The sequence below is a fragment of the Camelus bactrianus genome, chromosome 13 (genome assembly GCF_048773025.1).
Source record: "Camelus bactrianus isolate YW-2024 breed Bactrian camel chromosome 13, ASM4877302v1, whole genome shotgun sequence".
Taxonomy (NCBI): domain Eukaryota; kingdom Metazoa; phylum Chordata; class Mammalia; order Artiodactyla; family Camelidae; genus Camelus; species Camelus bactrianus.
The window spans coordinates 62437746-62457405 of NC_133551.1; the positions used below are offsets into that span (position 1 = coordinate 62437746).

The window sequence follows — 19660 nt, forward strand, 5'->3', positions numbered from 1 at the left end:
AAACTCAACTAAATGAGAAATAGAAAGAAGAAAATGGAGGAAATACAGGTTTCTGAAGTCATACAGACCTGTCTTTGAAAGTAACCTGTGCCATTTCTGCCACCATTAACTGTAAAACTTTGGACAAGTTATTTGGATTACTCGCCTTCAGTTTTTTTCATAAAGTCTTTGAGAGGATTAGTTGAGATAATCCCCAGTGCATGGCACATAATTAGCACTTGAATGTTAGTTAGTAACAGCAGAGGCATTAGTAACATCAAAACTACTCCCTCCCAAGTAAAATGTTAAAACTTTAGAAACTCTCTTCAGAATATAAACAGAACGATCTCCAAGTTTTAAATTAAATTATTTAAACTAAAGGAAAAGACCTCCTATGGTTATAGTATCTCTATAAATATGCCTAAATGAAACGAAAGTAAAATTTCTATTTATAAAAAGCAAAGTGAAAATGTTTATTTTCAAGGTCCAATTCAAAAAGCTAAGATGTCTTACAGAGTTCTAGATACCAAAAAGATGGAATATTTTGATATTAGCTCTACTATTTCTCTTAATGTTTATTCTGAGAAAAATCAAAAGAAAGAATAATGAAAATTATTTTTGTTGTTGTTGCTGCTGCTCTTGTTAAAGAAGACGACAAGAAGAGAATATGAGAAAATGCCCATTTTATTGAAATGGCATATAATGTTATCAGCATATTGATTTCAAAAACATAAATATCCTCAGAAGGATTTACACAATAAACACTTCAGAAAATGCTTTAAAACAACATACAGTTTCCTTCATAGAGAATGAATGTCATTCAAACTGTTTCTCTATAATTTAACGTTGATACAATGATCTACAGTTACGTAAGAGGAAGATCACTTTCATTAATCAGCATCTGAGGGTAAGTCGGCAAATATAGAACTTTCCTCAGAGCTGACAGCCTTTACAAATAAAAAGGGTAAGATATACATAATTTGTACATGAAAAGAATAAAAAGGGATGCAGTAGGTTCTATGACACAATAATCTCTCAAAAGTTATTTCTAACTAAGTTAAATGCATGTTCATAATAGTTCCTTTCTGATGTGTACAAAGCTCCAATTTCAAAGATTCCAGTTTTGATTTCTTGGTATTCTAACTCTATATATGGTCTGGAGGGAAAAATCAAGATACAGTTTTATTAATGTTGGTCTAGAGAAACTTTACTGGGGATAGAAGGAAGGATAGGACTCCTGGAAAGCAGAGATAAAAGAAGTCTGAGGCTCTTCGACAAGAAGGAAGGCAGAGGATAAGTTTTTAGGATACAGGATTACGAAAATGAAATTTTAAGCTTAGAGTAAGATTGCTAAACAGAGGGCAATTCTGTTTACAACAGAAGGTGGGCTAGTTGTAGACAGAGTGTCATTACTCATGTCTCCTAGCAGCCTTCCTGCCTGCCATCTCCAACCCTGCATGCCACGCTCCAGCCACACCTTCAGGTCCCCCAAAGAAACACTATCCAAAATAATTCTTCTGCCTGGAATGCCTGTCATTCCTTCACTCACCTGCTGGATGTCACTTTTTTTTTTTCAACTAAAGTTTAATTCAAGTGTGATCTCTTCTCCAAAGCCTTTCCTGATTCCACTCATTTTCCCACATCATCACTACCTCCTCATCCATATTTGACTGTGTTTCTTGAGAGCAGGAACTGTCTTGTTAGCTATTGTATCCGTAGGGCTTTGTTGCCCAGTAACTGTTTGCAGAATAAATGAATGAATGAATGCTGAGTAACTAATTATTTTAGAACTTTCTGACCCAATAATCCTATTCTTGGGAAATTTACCTGTATATGGTGGGAAAAAAAACAAGTTAACTAGCAAGAACAGGCATGAGCCAGAAGAAACATTCCAGTTTTCAGGATAGTGAAACTAGAAAAGTCTAAAAGAAACCAATGATGTTTTGAACCTTTGCCAACGTTACATTATGATACAAAACTTCATAGTTGCAATTTGGGTAACTGTCATTACAGTGCATCTACTCCTCAACTGTACCTCACATTACAGGAAAAAGTTCAGTACTTTGAACTCATTAACCATGTGGCCTAATATGCAGGACCTGGGGCTCTAGAACACCTTAAAAGAAATACATAAATAAAAATGAAATCCCAGCAACGCAGTCTAAAAAATTCATTCTCTTTGGTGGTAGCTTTAGAAAGTTACCTTTAAAATGGCCTGAAAGGAAATCTCCCAGCAACCTGTACCACACCCCTGCTTCGACATTCTAGCTGGGTTCAGTTTGAACCTGTCTTCCCCATCTCTTCTTCTCCCCAAACTTCTCTCTCATTTTGGGACCTCCATCCCTCAAATAACCTGGACTCACATGTCCCAAACCTATTTCCACCAAGTACTCTATAGCTTAATCAGATTCCTGTCTTTCTTAGTGTGACTTACTGGCCTAGCCAGCAGCCAGTTCTGACATTTCTGTAGCATCATAATGAATGAAGAGAAGTCCTAGTCATTCCAACCTAATGCTGTGACAATTTAACTCAAGTACAATCAAGAGAAATGTCCCTAAGGACCAGATAAGACAAAGCTTTAAAGAGATGGCAGTATTTCCATGCGTATTTTCTATGATACTCACTTGGGAGGGCATAAGACTTCTTCAAGAAATTCTTCAATCTTATTTACATCCGTTTTGACCTCATTGTTGAACGTTATAAATGGTGGGTGGGTCCCCGGAGCCAAGTTCTGCAGGTCTGCAGGCTTCCTGTTAGGCAAAATAGTGGTCAAAATCAGGTCATTTTTTTTACTCTATCTGAGGAGGCAGCAATATTTTAAATTCTCAGAGTGGTTCTAAATTTTAAAGTATATAAAAGTGAATCAGAAATCGTATTTTTTCCACTCAGTATAACAGCTGCAGTGGTACTCTAATAAGAAGCAAAAGCCTCCACAAAGCACAACATTTATGATAAGAAAATTAAGTTTTTGATTTTAACCAAAGACAAAGTCCTTCATTCTCATTCCAAATTTAACTGAGGTACTTATTAGAAATGGTGGTAGAATGAGGGGAAGAAGAGTTGGGAAAGTCAGTCTCTAGTCTCAAGTCTAACCAGCTCATTGGGTAAAGATGAGCAAAATAGCTTCCCTAAGCTTCTAAGCTTTTCCTTTTTTTTTTTTTTTTTTTTTGTAAAATATGGGAGAAGAACAGCTGATTCCTACAGTCCTTTTCATAACAGATTCCAAATTCAGATGCTATCTCATTTTGATTTTCCTGTAAGTTCAGACTTAATAATGAAAAAGCTGACCAGATTTGACTGTCTAATATCAAAATTACTTCAACGTATAAAAGATAGCATAAGCAAAAAGTAAGTGGCAACAGAAAATGGACAAAATATTACAGTAAATAAGAAAGACTTCAAATATGTATTAGGTAAGGATTTTTGTCCAAATTCATTTAAAATGTCATCAAAAAATCAAATAGGTATGGTTCAAAATAAATTGATAAGTCATAGATAAAATAAGTGAACACATGGAAAAATGCCCAAAAATTCCAGTCATTAAAGAAATTCAAAACTAAAAAATAAAGACATTTTCCTCCTACTAATTAGGAAAAACTGAAAATACACAGAACACTGGTAAAGATGGTGAAATTGGTATGCTACCCTATTAAAAAACACAATGGTTCACCTAAACCCACCAATGAATCCTAGAATCAATAACATAACCAGATACGGTGCATTATCTTAATGATAAAGTATGAAGTATACATCAAGAATATGTAGTATTCTTACCAAAAAAGTTGAACCTGAATCTAAAATCAAGCCTCCTAGGGCAGCTGTCTCTCAAAGTGTGACTGAGGAGACCCTTTCACCAGACGGCCCGTGAGGGTAAAACCATACGCATATTATTAAGACATCATTTTCCTTTTTCACTCTTATTCTCTCATGCCTGGATAGTGTTTTCCATAGCCTATTCAGTGTGTGATGTCACAGGGTAATGCATACAGAAGCAGATATGAGAATTTATCTTTTATTAAGGCAGACATTAGAGATGCACAAAAACGTAAAAGAATGCCAGTCATCACTAATTCTGTTTTGAAGAATACACTTATTTTTAATTAAAAGAATTTTTGTGATATCAAGTAATGAGTTCATGATGACTCTATTTAAATCAATTAGTAAATATTTTTAAATTTTTCAGCTTTGCTTTTTAATGTAGTAAAATCAATAGTAACTGAAAGCTCCTTGAGGTCCTCAATAATTTAAGAGTATAAAGGAGTCCTGGGACCAAAAAGTTCATTTACAGGAAACATGAGGAGTTACAGGACAAAGTTAAATGATACCTCAAGGAAGCAATCAGCCAAATCCAGAATTTGGGATCTACAGTTCAACTGATTGGATTTCTACCAGTCAATGGCATGAGGATAAAAAGCCACAAATGGAAGCTGGAAGGGATTGTTGTAGATTAAGAAAAAATTAAGAGACACAACAACCAAATATGAATAGAATTTGTTTGGATCCTGAGTTGAACAAACCAGCCAAAGATTTTAGAGATAACTGGAGAAACTGGATTACACACTGGGTACTAGAGGTTATAAAGACATTATGGTTAGGTAAGAAAATTTCCATATTGTTTGGAGATGTACAGTGAAGTAAGCAGGGGTAAAATGACAGATTCCCAGGATTTGCTTTAAAACATTTCAGGAAAGAAGAAGGAGAAGAAGACAACGACAACGACGATGATGACGGCAAAGACAAAGAAGAAAGGGGACAAAGCAAATGGGGGCAAAATCTTGATAAGGAAACTGAAGTTACCAAGTTTATTCTATTTTTGTATGTTTGAAAACCTTCATAATTAAAAAGATGAACTTAAAAAACTTTAAAAAGCAATAATAACTTATTGCTTCAAAGAACTTCTCCCCCTCCTACTACTGCCCTTCCTTCCGTCCCTCCTTACCACAAATGCACATAATTTGAATAAAATAAAGGATATCTTAAAGTGTATCATGAAGGTGAAATACTTTGTCATTAAAATGAATTTTTAAAATAGAGTGTACCCTAAAATCTAAATTCAGCCCAGCTTATCAATTTCCCCTGGTCTTACATCCATTCTCTCTCTCTCCCTTTCTTCCCTCCTCCTCCTCCCACTCGCTGCCTCACATACATCCCCTTCTCTCCCTTAATTTAGGTTCAGAGAGTGCCTCATCTTTCTATTACTACATTCCACTCAATACACAAAGACATTAATTATCCAAATAGTCCAAATTTTCTATCCAAGTTTTAGAGCCTACCTCTTTCCCCAAGCAAAGAAAAATAAGACTATCTATTAACTTCTACAATAACCTAAGCTCCAAAAGAGAACTTTTAAAAGTCAAAATCTGATTTGATTTTCAACTCTGATTCTTTTACTGAGCATTCTTTGGTCAGACAAGGTAAAGTTGAACACAAAATGATTGGAATACATGAAACCTGAGTAAGTCTTCCAGATTCACATTTATTTCAATAGTGAGGTATGCCTATAAGGTTCCAGTACATTTTATAAGTACTCAGTTTCAAATCAGAACTAATCCTGTTCTATTTTTAATTTCACTGGTTTCTTTTGGTTATTCCTTTTTACTCAGCATCCTCTCCACCTGTTCTTTGATCACTAAAGGGTCCTCCACGTCCAAGACCGTAGTCATCTTTCATCTTCAAGTCACCCACTCATATTCTCACTCAGACTCACATTTGTTCCCACTTATATTTTTTTCCTCTCAATTCAGGAAGACCTTGTACATAATCAAGAATCTAGAAACCCTAACAGTTTAGGGTTTATACATTTATTTTCAAATCCTTTTAATCAAAGTACCATCAGTTACAATGTGTCAATTTCTGGTGTACAGCACAATGTCCCCACTCATGCATATACATACATATATTCATTTTCATATTTTTTTATTAAAGGTTATTACAAGATATTGAACACAGTTCCCTGTGTGATACAGTAGAAACTTTTTAAAATCTGTTTTTATATAGTGGCTAATATTTGTAAATCTCAAACTCCCAAATTTATCCCTTCCCACCCCTTTTCCCCGATAAGATTGTTTACTATGTCTGCAAGTCTGTTTCTGTTTTGTAGATGAGTTCATAATGTCCTTTTTTTCTTTTTTTAGATTTCACACGTGAGTGATCTCATATGGTATTTTTCTTTCTATTTCTGGCTTACTTCACTTAGAATAACGATCTTAGATCCATCCATGTTGCTGCAAAGGGCATTGTTTTATTTTTTATGGCTGAGTAGTATTCCATTGTATAAATAAACCACATCTTCTTTATCCAGTCATCTGTCAATGGACATTTAGGTTGTTTCAATGACTTGGCTATTGTAAATAGTGCTGCTATGCACTTTGGGGTGCTGGTGTCTTTTTGAATTAGGGCTCCTTCTGGTTATCTGCCCAGGAGTGGGATTACTGGGTCATATGGTAAGTCTATTCCTAGTCTTTTGAGGAATCTCCATACTGTTTGCCACAATGGCTGCACCAAACTGCATTTCCACCAGCAGTGTAGGAGGGTTCCCTTTTCTCCACACCCTCTCCAGCATTTATCATTTGTTGACTTTCGAATAATGGCCATTCTGACTGGTGTGAGGTGATACTTCATGGTAGCTTTGATTTACATTTCTCTGATAATTAGCAATTTGGAGCCTTTTTTCATGTACCTATTGGCCATTTGTATGCCTTCACTGGAGAATTGCTTGTTTAGGTCTTCTGCCCATTTTTGGATTGGGTTGTTTGGCTTTTTGTTATTAAGTTGTATGAGCTGTTTATATATTCTGGAAATTAAGCCTTTCGCAGTCACATTATTTGCAAATATTTTCTCCCATTCCGTATGTTGTTATTTTATTTTGTTTATGGTTTATTTTGCTGTTAAAAGCTTATAAGTTTAATTAGGTCCCATTTGTTTATTTTTGCTCTGATTTCTATTGCCTGGGTAGACTGACATAGGAGAACACTGCTAAGATTGATGTCAGAGAATGTTTTGCCTATGTTTTCTTCTAGGAGATTTACTGTGTCTTGTCTTATAGTTAAGTCTTTAAGCCACTTTGAGTTTGTTTTTGTGTATAGAGTGAGAGTGTTCTAACTTCACTGATTTACATTCTGCTAGCCAGTTTTCCCAACACTACTTGCTAAAAAGACTGTCTTTTCTCCATTGTATATTCTTGCCTCCTTTGTCAAAGATTAATTGACCATAGGTCTGTGGGTTTATTTCTGGGCTCTCTATTCTGTTCCATTGATCCACATGTCTGTTTTTATGCTAATACCACAGTTCTGTTAAATCCTAACATTTTAAAGTTAAAAAGGTAACACAAAGGTAAGAAAGAACAACAGAATCTCACAGCAAGTAGGGCTAATAAAATTGTAGAAAATACACAAGAAAAAGAGAACACACTACATCTCCCATTAATACTAGTGATGAATAAGAATGTTCTTTAATCTTGTCATATACAAATTATGATCACCTGGAAAAGACTTCTCTTATTCCAAAGTTAAAAAACATATCCAGCAACATTTTTATGATTAACAAACAGTCCATTAATGCCTAAGTATAAGGCATTAATGAATAGGGTAGAGTTAGGTAAAGGAGAAGAAAGAGATCAATGCTTTAAAATAACCCACAGGGGGAGGGTGGCAAAATAAATAGCTATTAATTCTATAATAAATTATGACAGCTTTTAAGTTCTCCAAACAAAAATATTTATGAGAGCAGGAATAAAGTTAGCATGGCAAAGAAGAAAGAACCAAAGACTGAATGAAAAGAACCTGGTTAAAGTCCCAGATTGAATAGTTCTGCCATTCACCAGATATAAGACTAAGTAAATCACAACCTCTGTGGGTCTGGATTTCCTCATCCGTACTATGAATATAAAACTTGCTTTGCTGGTAAAGACTAAATCAAATAATGGGTGTGAAAGTGAACTAAAATTTATGCAAGCAATGAAATTGACAGTTTTAAACTCTATGATGGTTCAAAACTGGTTATCTAGCATTAACTGGTAATAAGAAATCTGTTAATATAGAGGCGTTTAAGTAAAGTGAAACCAGGCATATGCTTACCAATTTTCCCCTTAATATTAATGACTAGTGAATAGTCCATCTTGTTTCTGCTAAAGGCTTATTTATAGATTTAAAAATTTTTTAAAGGTGATGAAACTATTCTCCAGGATTAACTGTTGAGATGAAGGACAATCATGTTAGGTCCTTACTTCAAACAAAACTAGATTTGAGAAGAAACTTTAATGCTTCTAAACAGATTAGCAGACTACAAATAAACGGAGAAGTTGTAAGCACTGAAGTGACTCACTTAGAAGCTATTATCAAGTCAGCAACCAGATAGAATCAAAGATTCTTCAACTTCAAGTCCTCACCTGGCACTCTAAGGTCTCAGGTGTTTTGATGGCCCCACAAAGGCTCATTTTTACAGATGCTTCACAGAACCTTAATATTTCAGGAACTGCAGTATCAGAAAAATGAAACTGACAGACAAATGACTAAAAATTTCAGGACATCTTTGGCTTATTTCATAAAAGGCTTCAATAAACATTCAATAGTTCGTTTAAACTCATTCAAATATTTATCTTAAGTGATATCTAGAAAAAGCAAAGGGCATAGAATTCATGCTTTGAGCTGAGAGCATGACTGTTCTTCAATGTTTTGTTTTGTTTTGTTTTTACCATCACTTACCAGAGTAGACTTTTTTTTTCATATAGTAGTCTTTTATTTAGACAAAAAAAAATTATTCTGTTATCTCCCATTTTGTTTCTAGATGAAGAAAAGGAAATGAATAAAGAGAAACAAACTAAAACAAGAAACAGAAAGAGTGAAAGAAAGGAATGAAAAGGAGGCGCCTTACAGAGGAGCTAATACTTTAAGCAACTTAAGTAGCTTAACTTCAATTAAAATTTAATTCAGTACAAACAATTGGAGGCCCTCTGGCTGGTGGCTCAGTTCCAGCTGCTTAGTATGAAATGAGTACAGCACAGCCACTGGAGCTGGTTCTTAAAAATGACCTATCTGTAACTAGTTGACTTAGTCTCATTCAGTGGGAGAAAAAAAATACTAAGTATGTAGAACCTGTCCTTTAACTGAATTTCCTTTTAAAGGTGCTGATTTTCAAAGCATAAAATTAATCCACACAAACCAAGAGAATGCTGGAAACTATGTGGCAAATGAGCCAAAAAAAGGTTAACACCACAAATTTTTTGTTTCAGAACACTTTACTCCTATTAATTATTCTTCACTAGGTTTGCTATGTTCTAATACTAAAGTCACTAACTGAATGATTGACACATGGACAACAAAGACACTAAGATCCCAGTTACTAGGCATTTGTCTATGTGTCCCAGTTCAACCAGTTAAAGGATTTTATTTATTTTGATTAAATGCGGTATACTGCTAATCTACCTACTATAATGTAAATTTATGATGCAATCATTTTAAAACAAAATAGCACCTATGAAAATGTTTCAAATACAGCTTCTATAATTCTTAACAGATTTTATTAACAGTGTATAAGCAGTTTATAAATTTATATAGATAATAGGTTTAGGAAAACATTCACTAACAATCCATTTTTCTAATTCAGCTCTTAGTAGCCTCAACAGGATTTTTTACCTTTGAAAACATCTTGAAAAAGAACATAAAGACATGTGACAGCTAAGTTCTCCCTCTCTGCTTTTGTCTCTGTCTCTCTCTGTCACACACACACACACACAGTATGCATGTGATTCAGAATATATTCATGAGACACATATCTTGAATCGCAGGATTGTTCTAACAGGGACTTTATGTAGGTCAGGTCAACTTTACCAACGGGAAGAATGGAGTCCGTACTTTCCTGACTAACCAGTAGCAGGAAATGAATGATTTCTCTAAAAAGTCTATCTGTTCCACTCCATTTAGTCTCTCTGTATGTTTTATTCATGCTGCTGTTTACTGAAGATGTATACATGGAACTCAAAGTGATCTCTCAACTTGCTGAAGACTATTTTCAGAAGCGGGGAGCCACAGAGACATGATAACGAAAGAATCTATTTAGAAATCAGGTTTTGTTCTGAGTTTATGACTCTTTTTAAGCTATATGGAACTATCAGTTATATAGTTCCATTGAAACATTTTAAACTATTACAAAATTATTAAAGTTTAAACTAACATAATAATCTTTCAAAATTTTATGCCATTATTATGGCAATTTACGCATGGGTCTGACTCACACAGTATGTGACAAATGCTATGTTGACATCTGAAGCAGAAGGAAATCATTGGTGATGACACAAAGGATGAGACAGTTTCAATGTTTAAGGTGGGAATGGGAAAATGAAAACATGCCTTTCCCAGACTTTTAAAGTGGTCTTCTCCGATTTCTTTATTTTTCTCAGAGAATACCATAGAGGAGGAATTTCATTCATCACTGGTAATACAGAAGATATCACTGCTTTTACAATAAAAAGATAATTTCTTAAAGTTATCATTTCTACTCTCATTTCTCAAAACCAGAAAAGTTTATCCATAACAACTATGTGACAAAACATGACCACACTGAGCTATATCCAAGTCAGTGTCTGTGTGTCTGTCTGTTTCTCTTTCTCTCTCATATTACTAATTTCATGCTTTCATCTTTCTCTTCCCCCAACCTCTCTCTTCGGCTTATCTATGCTCTAATGATGCTGGTCTCTGATTTAGGAACTTCTGAGCATAATGAAGATTGTGGAAGTCTTCAAGTAAACACCTTGATCACCACCACAAACCTGTCAGCCAGAAAGGCCCTATAAAACAAGCGTAATAAAATAATGAATTCTATTCAAGAACAGGTCTGAAAATGGTTTGATAAAGAGTAGTAAAAAGTACCCCGAACCATGTTTAGCACATAGTGGACACTGAAGAATGTTAGTTTATTTTTCCTTTCTTTCTTCCTGAATTTAAAAGTAAGGTAACTGACCTCCAAGAAAATGAGGCAGCTTGCCTAAGGCCCTGGGGAAATCAAGGACAAGGCTCTCTCCGCACAGAACCGGGTCTCTACCCTTAACACCTTCTACTATGCCCTGGTTGCTCCCAACTTGATGACATGTGGTAACATCTTGAAATGTGCCCTGCATTTTAATATTTTCACTTATATCTACCTGAATCTTTTGTTCAAATGGCAGTTGATATAAACCTAAATTCCTTCTGAAGCCTGAGAACTTTTTTTTTAATCTAAAAGTTCTATAATATAATTGCAGCATAAACAGAAAATTAGGTTTAGAAATTAATCCCACAAAAGCATTAAGGCAGCACTGGCAGGCAAGCAATGGGAGGTTCTTCCAAACCTCACAGCGGCACGTGAATACCACCAGCACGGTCATTAGCACCTACTGAGATTCAGAGAGAACGTGTCACAGCGCCAGAACTAGAAACTGGTTTGTTCTCATGGATGAAATATCACGTAACAATCATTTTTCTCAGAGCACAGAGTGGGTTTCTAAATAGCTCTCCGTTGAATTCTATTGCTCTCCACCAGTTTGTTCTGGGATCAGTACTTTACACCAAGGAATTAGGCAATTATCAGGAAAAGCAGAACAATAAGCACTATAGGCATTTTCTCCCCTACAGCTTTCTAAAAACAGTCATATTTCAAAGTTTTAAAGTTAAGACTATATTATAAAAGGTACTTTTTACTACAGGATGTCTTATTCCTCTTTGAGAACTTTTTAATTTATATTGGTATTTCAGACAGTGTTCGGTCACTCTTTTGGGATACCTTCTCTTTGAAATCTTACTTAAGACTATATATAAGTGTGTAAACTCATAGAAAAGGTCTGGAAGGATGATAAAGACCAAACCAAAATTCAGTTATCCCTGTGAAGGGGAAGCTGATGACTAAGGGTTGGGGATGGAGGAGACTCATTATCACATACTACTTAATACACTTTGAATTGCCCTTAAGAAGAGTTTTTTTAGATGTACTTTAGCATCCTAAAGAAAGCTAAAGAATATAGACTCCTCCATTAAGTGCTCTCTGCTGACTTCACAAAGTCCTAGGAAATAAACATACACCTTTTTGAGTGATAATATTTTCTAATTAGGAGGCCCTGAATCTTTCATCTTACTTTCCTTATGTCATTTTTTACATGTGGGATACATTACTCTTAAACATATATAAATCCTAAAAAACAAACAAACAAAAAACCATATACAAATCCTCAAAGATCAATGAACTTCCAGGAATAATGCCTTTAAAAGTATGTAAATGAAAAGTGAAACAGATGACTTAGAAAGAGTCATAAATAGTTCATATCCTTTTCTGAACCAGATTTCCACCATTTATGGTGCTATTACTGGTATGTACCACAATCAAGCACTGTATTGAGCTGTTCAAAGAAGGCTTTTTCAAAGCATGGCAGTCAACTCACTTGCTCCAAGCCAAAAATGGGATAGGAGAAATCCGTATTTTAAGACACAGTAAGGGTGTGTGCCTGGCAGCAGGTTTATTTTTAGCAGTTATGTTGGGAAACTCCCTTTGTGAATTCAAGTAGGAAAAAAACAGTAACAGAAGGGCAACTACATGAATTATTTCATTCTTACAATAGCTTTGTCCAATATCCACTAGATATGTCTTTGAAAGAGCCTCTAGTTTTAATTCTTACAATCTCCAAAGGCTTTCCTCTACATTCATAGATATAACTAAAGGAGTTCCTGGAAGATTTCACGGCTTATTTTTATCAGTTTATTTAATCAATAAATAAATTTTAAGTATGCAAAATCTCAAATAAGTGCAGTAAGCAAAAAATAACTTTAAGAAACTGACAGGGGTCCCAGAGAATGCTAACTGAGAACTGGGAATAGGACTACAACTCTCCGATAATTCTCACTTTGTGATGCCCGAGAGATAACATACATGAAATGAATTCTGCCATCCATCAAGTGATAGCCTATCAATATTTTTCTTGGAAACTGTTCATGACTGATATGCTTAAAAAATTAGCAGCAAACCATGTTGTGGCATTTGTGTCAAGAGGAATACATTTCTGCTGTTGAATCCTAGATTTTCTGTTGGTATAAATGTTCTTAACCCTTGGTTTAAATTTTTTTTTTTTTTTTAAGTATGAATGTCCTTTGCCTCAGACTGATTTGCTATGGAAGAACAGAAGTTCCTGAGTGAAAAAGCTTACCACCTGTCAGGGCCCTCAGCCCTCTCCACCTCGGTCTATGGAGAGAAAAAAGTTAGAAACAACTGTTCAACTAGCAAGAACAATCACGGGGCTATAGATAATTGTTCTTATTCTATAATTATATTTAACCAAATATGGTTAAAATCATATTATAGAAAATTCCTATTATTCCCTGAAAGTAGATTAAATCAAAATAGACCATAGTAACATCCAGCTTCCTAAAATCCCATTGTTGACTTTAAAGATACAGATTATACAGGTCACAAGTTTATTAGCACATTTGAGAAGGCATTTGCTTAGAAAGTTCTTCACAGCTCCATTTTTATCCTGGAAAGTCAAAGATTTCACTGCATCCGCAATAAAACTTAGCTCCTGGTGCTGCTCTTGAAATATAAGGTGAACATACAATAAGTTCTTAAAAAGACTGAGTATGCAATGTTAGTATGCAACATACTAACATTGTAAATTATCCATAATACTTAATATGAGTTAAACGTGTACATAAATCAGCTGAACTTTAATACAGTATATTTTGTTTAGTGAACATATGCAAGCAAAGTGAGAGAATCAAACTGAAAACAGTAAAGTACACACTCAGTTTAAGTTGATCATCAACTGCCACCAAGTCTTACCTTTTCAGGTCAACAGTTGTGACACTAAACACAACTCCTTTAAGCCAAAGAATCATGAAGAGCCTCTGGGAAAAGGGACAGTTTCCTATGCTTTCACCATCACTGCCAGCCTGGGAAACAGAAATAAACATTTAAAAACAAGGTCAAAGTGATGATAATACTCAAAACTTATTTCTGAATGTTAATTAAGGATACTAGAAGACAGGAAAAGTTGCATTATGGAAGGAAGGGTGGAAATTCAGGTGTTTATATTTGACTTGGATTTGCCTCTCTCTTTTCTTAAAAATGCCCAGACTAGTATAGCACTGACCAAGAGAACTTTTTGCAATGATAGAAATTATATTACACTGTCCAACATGGTAGTCACTTGTGATATATGAGTACATTAAATATGGCTAGTTTGACAGAATTGAATTTTTAATTTTACTTACTTTTAATTAATTCAAATTTAAATAGCCACATATGGCTAATGGCTACCAAATTGGACAGCATAGGTCTAATCAATCCTTACGGGGTACATATATTCTTGCCTTGGGCAAAGACAAAGTCTATCATAGGTTTTATGAAATGTAAGTCATTTCTTTTTCTATAAGACAGTATTCTTTATAAGGCAACATAAAAAGGAAAACTTGTGCCTGTCTCTGAGGAATAAAGTAATCACCAACATCCCTTGCATTTAAAAATGATTCATTATAAAAATCCCATATCCTGTGTTTACACATTGTTCAGAGCAGCAAAATAACAAAAGATATCTTTATAATAAATCATTTGTAATCCTACTTAATGAATGGAGCCGTTGGCTTCCCTGAGTTCAATGATGAAGTAGAATTTTCCTAAAAAATCAGAGTGGGGCAAATCTTTAATTCCATCATATGTGTCCCAAGTTTAAAAAGCAGGGAAGGGGGAAGCAGGAAATGAGAAAAAGAGCCAGCACACTGGAAGAGAACATTCTGACACTTATTAGCAGCCAACACAGTCCTCTTCATCATGAAGTTTATGGACAGGGCCAGAAAGTAACTTTAAGCAAGTTATTCAAAGACGCTGGTAAAAGAACTATTTATTATAACTCTCAAAAACTTCAGAAGCCATTTCAGTAAAATATTACATTAGTAGAGTCATTAATTCCTAAAGTAAAGTCATTAACTCCTAAACTAATGAGAAAATGGAGGGGAGTTTCTAAAAAAGCAAAAGCAGTTACCTGACTAAACATAATGTAACCAACAAAATACATGGGCATATAAGATGTCAGGACCCTACTCTAATCAGACAGCATGGGATAGTTACAACTGAGCTTGGTTCAAAAAAAATTTTTTTTATTCTTTATCAGTAACAAAACATACACAGAACTGTAGCCAGAGTGAACTATATTAATTTCTAATACTGCAACTTGTATAAAATTTTACTTCCTAAAGAAGTTTCACTTCTTAAACTTTGGTGTGATTAAGATTAACCCCCCCAAAAACATTCAAAATTAAGACTTCTTTCTGGGCCTTACATCCAGTGATTCTGATTCAGAAGGATTCCTGGGGTGTAGCCCAGGAATCCTTACTTTGTTATAGGCACGCAAGGAGACCACTAAGTGAGGCATCTGATGAACACACTGAGAAATTCTGACGTGGAAAAGTTAGGACGATATTTCTTCTTCAGAACACTGGTCAGTTTATAGTACCAAGTCATCCTACTATGTAATATGTATAACAAATTGGTAACCCAAATTTGCTTTTTTGAAGATGCTGACCACCTAACCACGTATGGAACACTGATAACACACAAGTGAGTTTATACAGATAAGAAGTTAACATACGACCTTTCTATATAGCTTGATGATTCATATTTTCACACAAAGCTGCGGCTTTAGATAACTAAATTTGTTTTTTTTTTTTTTTGCACTTTTCCCCTCCCTGCTTTAACATGCTTCACAGCAGAAGTATAAATACAAGAAAAAGTACAACAAATTTGAGCCTTACTGAAAAAGCAGCAAAGTCTGGTAGACAAAGAACAAGTATGACTCAAGGTCTTCATCCTATTCCATTTATTTAATCTATAAAGTTAACTATAATTTCCCAAGCTCCCTGTCATGGCAGTGTTAAAATAAACAAATTGGCAAAGAAGATGGTAAATAGAGATGTTCTATGTAAGCACTTGGAAGCACATTCAACTAAAGGCAAGCTGGAGATAAACAGTGACTAGCTACAGATCAAAGCCCTGCACTGTCATTTCCTACAACGGTCTGCAGAGCTTATCGCAGAGTACAGACTGAAGAATCTTGGTATATGGAGTATGGCAGAAGAATCTTCCTCATGAAAACCTGGTTAGATTGCAAATGCCCCTTTGCTTTCACCTCCTTTGTCTATAATTTCCTACCAACTTTCCAATTTATTTCTTTGAGGTATAGCAGAAGCTTGTTACACATCTCACACTCATCAAACTACTTTTCCTTATGCACAAATAAAAGCATGTGTACTCTTTAAGATAAATCTGGAAAACTGCCTTTTTATTAACTGTTCTCCCAAAACTCATGACAATTCAAATAAGAAATACTGCCATGAATATCTTTTCCCAAAGTTATAACAGGACTAGATAACTCAGAACTACTAGCCAGATGATGTTTTCATAAAGTATAGTCAAGCTGTGGAAAAATTCAGATTTCCAGCAGTCATAAATCAAAAGCATCCTCCTTTAATCCAAATTGTACTAATAAAATTCCATTTCAACAAAGTTAAAGGATCAAAGTTACTCTCTTCAGTATGAACTACACTGAATAAAACCTATTTGTACAACTGACTGAGGAGGGTATTACGGTATAATGAAAAGCATACTGAGAATCAGGGTAACTTATTCTACACCCAGCTTTGTATTAATGGTAAAAAATTAACACATAGGTCTCTAACAATGGCATCCAAAAAAGATTTGCTTTTTAAAAATTGCTTCTAACAGTAATATATACACTATTTTTTAAATGAAAACTGACAACACTACAGAAAGAGTTCCCTTACCCTTGAATCATTCACTACTTATTCTTCCAGATTTTTATTTTCTATGTACACACTACTTTTTTTAAACCTGTGATCATGTTTTACAATGTATCTATTTTTTTCCCAAATTAATGTAATCAACTTTCTAGGGGCTGTAATGCTCCCACCAGGATGGTATCTGAGAGGGCCAAAGAGGGAGCCAGGGCTTTCAACCCTGCCAGCCAGTAATGAGAAACCTTCCTTCTCCTTGGGGGTGGGGAGGTGGGGAATGTCAGAGGAGGAGGTCTAGTACAGAGTAGTCTGGACTTTCACCATCAACCAGCAATAATGAGGTCCCCTCAACTGGGGTGTCAGTGGAGACCACATAAGGAGCTGGAATGCTCACCTCTGCCCACCAGTAATGAGGAGCCTTCCCACCTTGGGTATCAATGGAGGCCAAGTAGGGCACCTGGACTTCTATCTCCACCCAGCTGTTACAAGGTGGTATAGCCACCCTTCTCCCCTCCCACTCTCCTCCAGAGCAGTGTCAGAGAAGTCTTATTTGAGTGTCAGAGAAGTTTAAACATGTTTAAACAAGATCCAGAGTCTCATAACATAATAAGAAAATGTTCAGGTTTCAACTGAAAATCACTTGTCATACCAAGAAGGGTATCAAACTGAATGAAAAAAAAAGCAATCAATAGATGTCAACATCAAAATGACAGAAATTTTAGAATTATCTGACAAACATTTTAAAGCAGCCATGACAAAAATGCTTCAATGAGCAACTATGAACAGTTTGAAACAAAAGAAAAAATAGAAAGCCTCAACAAAGAAATACAAGACGTGAAGAAGGACCAGAAATTTTAAGGACTGAAAAATACAATAACTGAAATAAAAATCTCAGAGGTTGGGTTCAACAGGCATGGAGGGGACAGAGGAAAGAAATCAGTGAACTGAAAAATAGAACAATAAAAATTACCCAATCTGAACAACAGAATAAAGGTAGACTGAAAATTTAATACTTCTTACATATTTTCAGATTTAAATGTCATCCAATGGTCATTTTTGAAGGCTTCATTGTATGCAATTGACCCAACAATTTCACACCTAGAAATTCATTCTGTAGAAATACTTAATACAGATATCCAAAGATACAAGTAAGACAGAGGAACAATGAAGCACTGTTTATGACAGCAAAACACCAGAGACCACCCAATGCCCATCAGTAAAGGACTTGTTACATGATCACACACCATCAGAGGGTAGAAGTTGGGACTAACCCATTTGGCCTTTGCTGGCATGGGTGGGGCAGAGTCATAGATTTTTCCTGTGGTGCTTGGAATAGAGCAGCTATTGTGTGGAAGTTTGGTCTTACTTAGGCTGCCCCCTTCCTGGTTCTTCGGCTAGAGAGAGCAGACTTTTGTTGGAGTTTTTGTTTGTTTGTTTTTTCACTTTTTCTTTTTTCATTTCTGGGTCTGCAACTGTTGGTGTTTCCAGGTTGTTTGCTTCTATAGCTCCAAGTCTGAGGATATATGAGGCAAAAAACCAGGAAACTCACCACCACCATCCATCCACTCCATCTTCCCAAAAATGTAAGTTTCTCGGGAGTACTAAACTTAAAAAGCAATATTAAAAATATATAAAAGGTGGCATTATACATAACAATGGAATTTATTTGACAATAAAAACCAATGAAGTACTGATACATGCTGTATCTTGGATGAACTTTGAAAAATTATGCTAAATGAAAGAGGCCAGTCACAAAAGACCACATTATTATATAGTTCTATTTACATGAACTGTCCAAAATAGGCAAATCCACAGACACAGGAAGTAGATTAGCAGTTGCCTAGGGTTTGGGGGTGGGGGAGGTGGAGAAGGGGAGGAGGGTTGGAGAATGACTGCTAATGGGTACAAGGTTTCTTTCTGGGGTGATAAAAATGCTCTAAAATTAGACTGTGGTAATGGCTGCATAACTTTGTGAATATACCAAAAAAAAAAAAAAAACACTGAATTGTACGCTTTAAATGGGTGAATTATATAATATATGAATTATATCTCAATAAACCTGTTTTTAAAATATATAGACACAGATTACAAGTATAAATATACACATACTGGACAAAATTTTAATTTGAGATATATAAATAAATGAAATATAAAATTTCATATTACATGTCTGTAATGTTTTCTTAAAACTTAGAAACCCAAATAAATAATCAAAGCAAAAACTTGAACAGTACCACTGACCCAGAAATAACCACCAATTTCAGATAAATAATGAGTCTTAGCATTCATTTAGGTTTTGCTCTTATAAAAGGGGTAGTTTTATTTAACCTGCTATCTAGGGTTCTTCTCATAAGTTCTCTATTCCTCACCCTCCTCTGCCCAGCCCTCCACCCCACCCCCAACGCCGGACTTCTGTTGTAATTCTTGAATTGCCTAATACCAGTATTTGATCAGAAACTGCTGGATTAACTCCTATATTGCAGAAGTGGGGTCAGTGACAGATGCCATAAATATTTTAATGTTTTACTAACTCAAGGTTAAGGAACTGTTCACTTAGAAAACCCAGTTTAATCAGTTTTTAGAATAGTAAGATTTTAAAAACACCCTAGAAAGAGAGCTTAAACTTGGTTCCCCTCTCTGTTTCTTTGTGTTTATGGGTCTGGGGTGAGGGGTGATGATCACTAGGGGAAGAGAAAGAGATGCTGGGACCTGAGGGTAAGAATGAGCTCCTGATCACTGATTTAATTTCCTTGACACGTTTTCTGGGGAATATATGAGAACAATGTGTTGCCATAAGAATGAAGTCAAAAATTTTTAAGACCTCCCTTACCTTTAGTGTGGATTCTATCTAAATTAGTTGTCTGAATACACAAAATGGCCTCCTTTGATTAAGATTAATTTAAAAGTCACAAAACAAT

The 19660-nt window shown here is 35.2% G+C and overlaps 1 protein-coding gene across 1 annotated transcript in view; it reads right to left on the bottom strand.

Moving 5' to 3' along the window:
* The window catches only part of CLIC4 (chloride intracellular channel 4), a 65447-nt gene that overhangs the window by 18441 nt on the left and 27346 nt on the right, over positions 1 to 19660 (bottom strand). The window contains exons 2-3 of the mRNA XM_074377152.1: positions 13777 to 13886; positions 2604 to 2729 (exon numbers count right to left, since the gene is read on the bottom strand). Coding sequence (XP_074233253.1) covers positions 2604 to 2729; positions 13777 to 13886 — 236 coding nt within the window. The remainder of the gene's footprint in view (positions 1 to 2603; positions 2730 to 13776; positions 13887 to 19660) is intronic.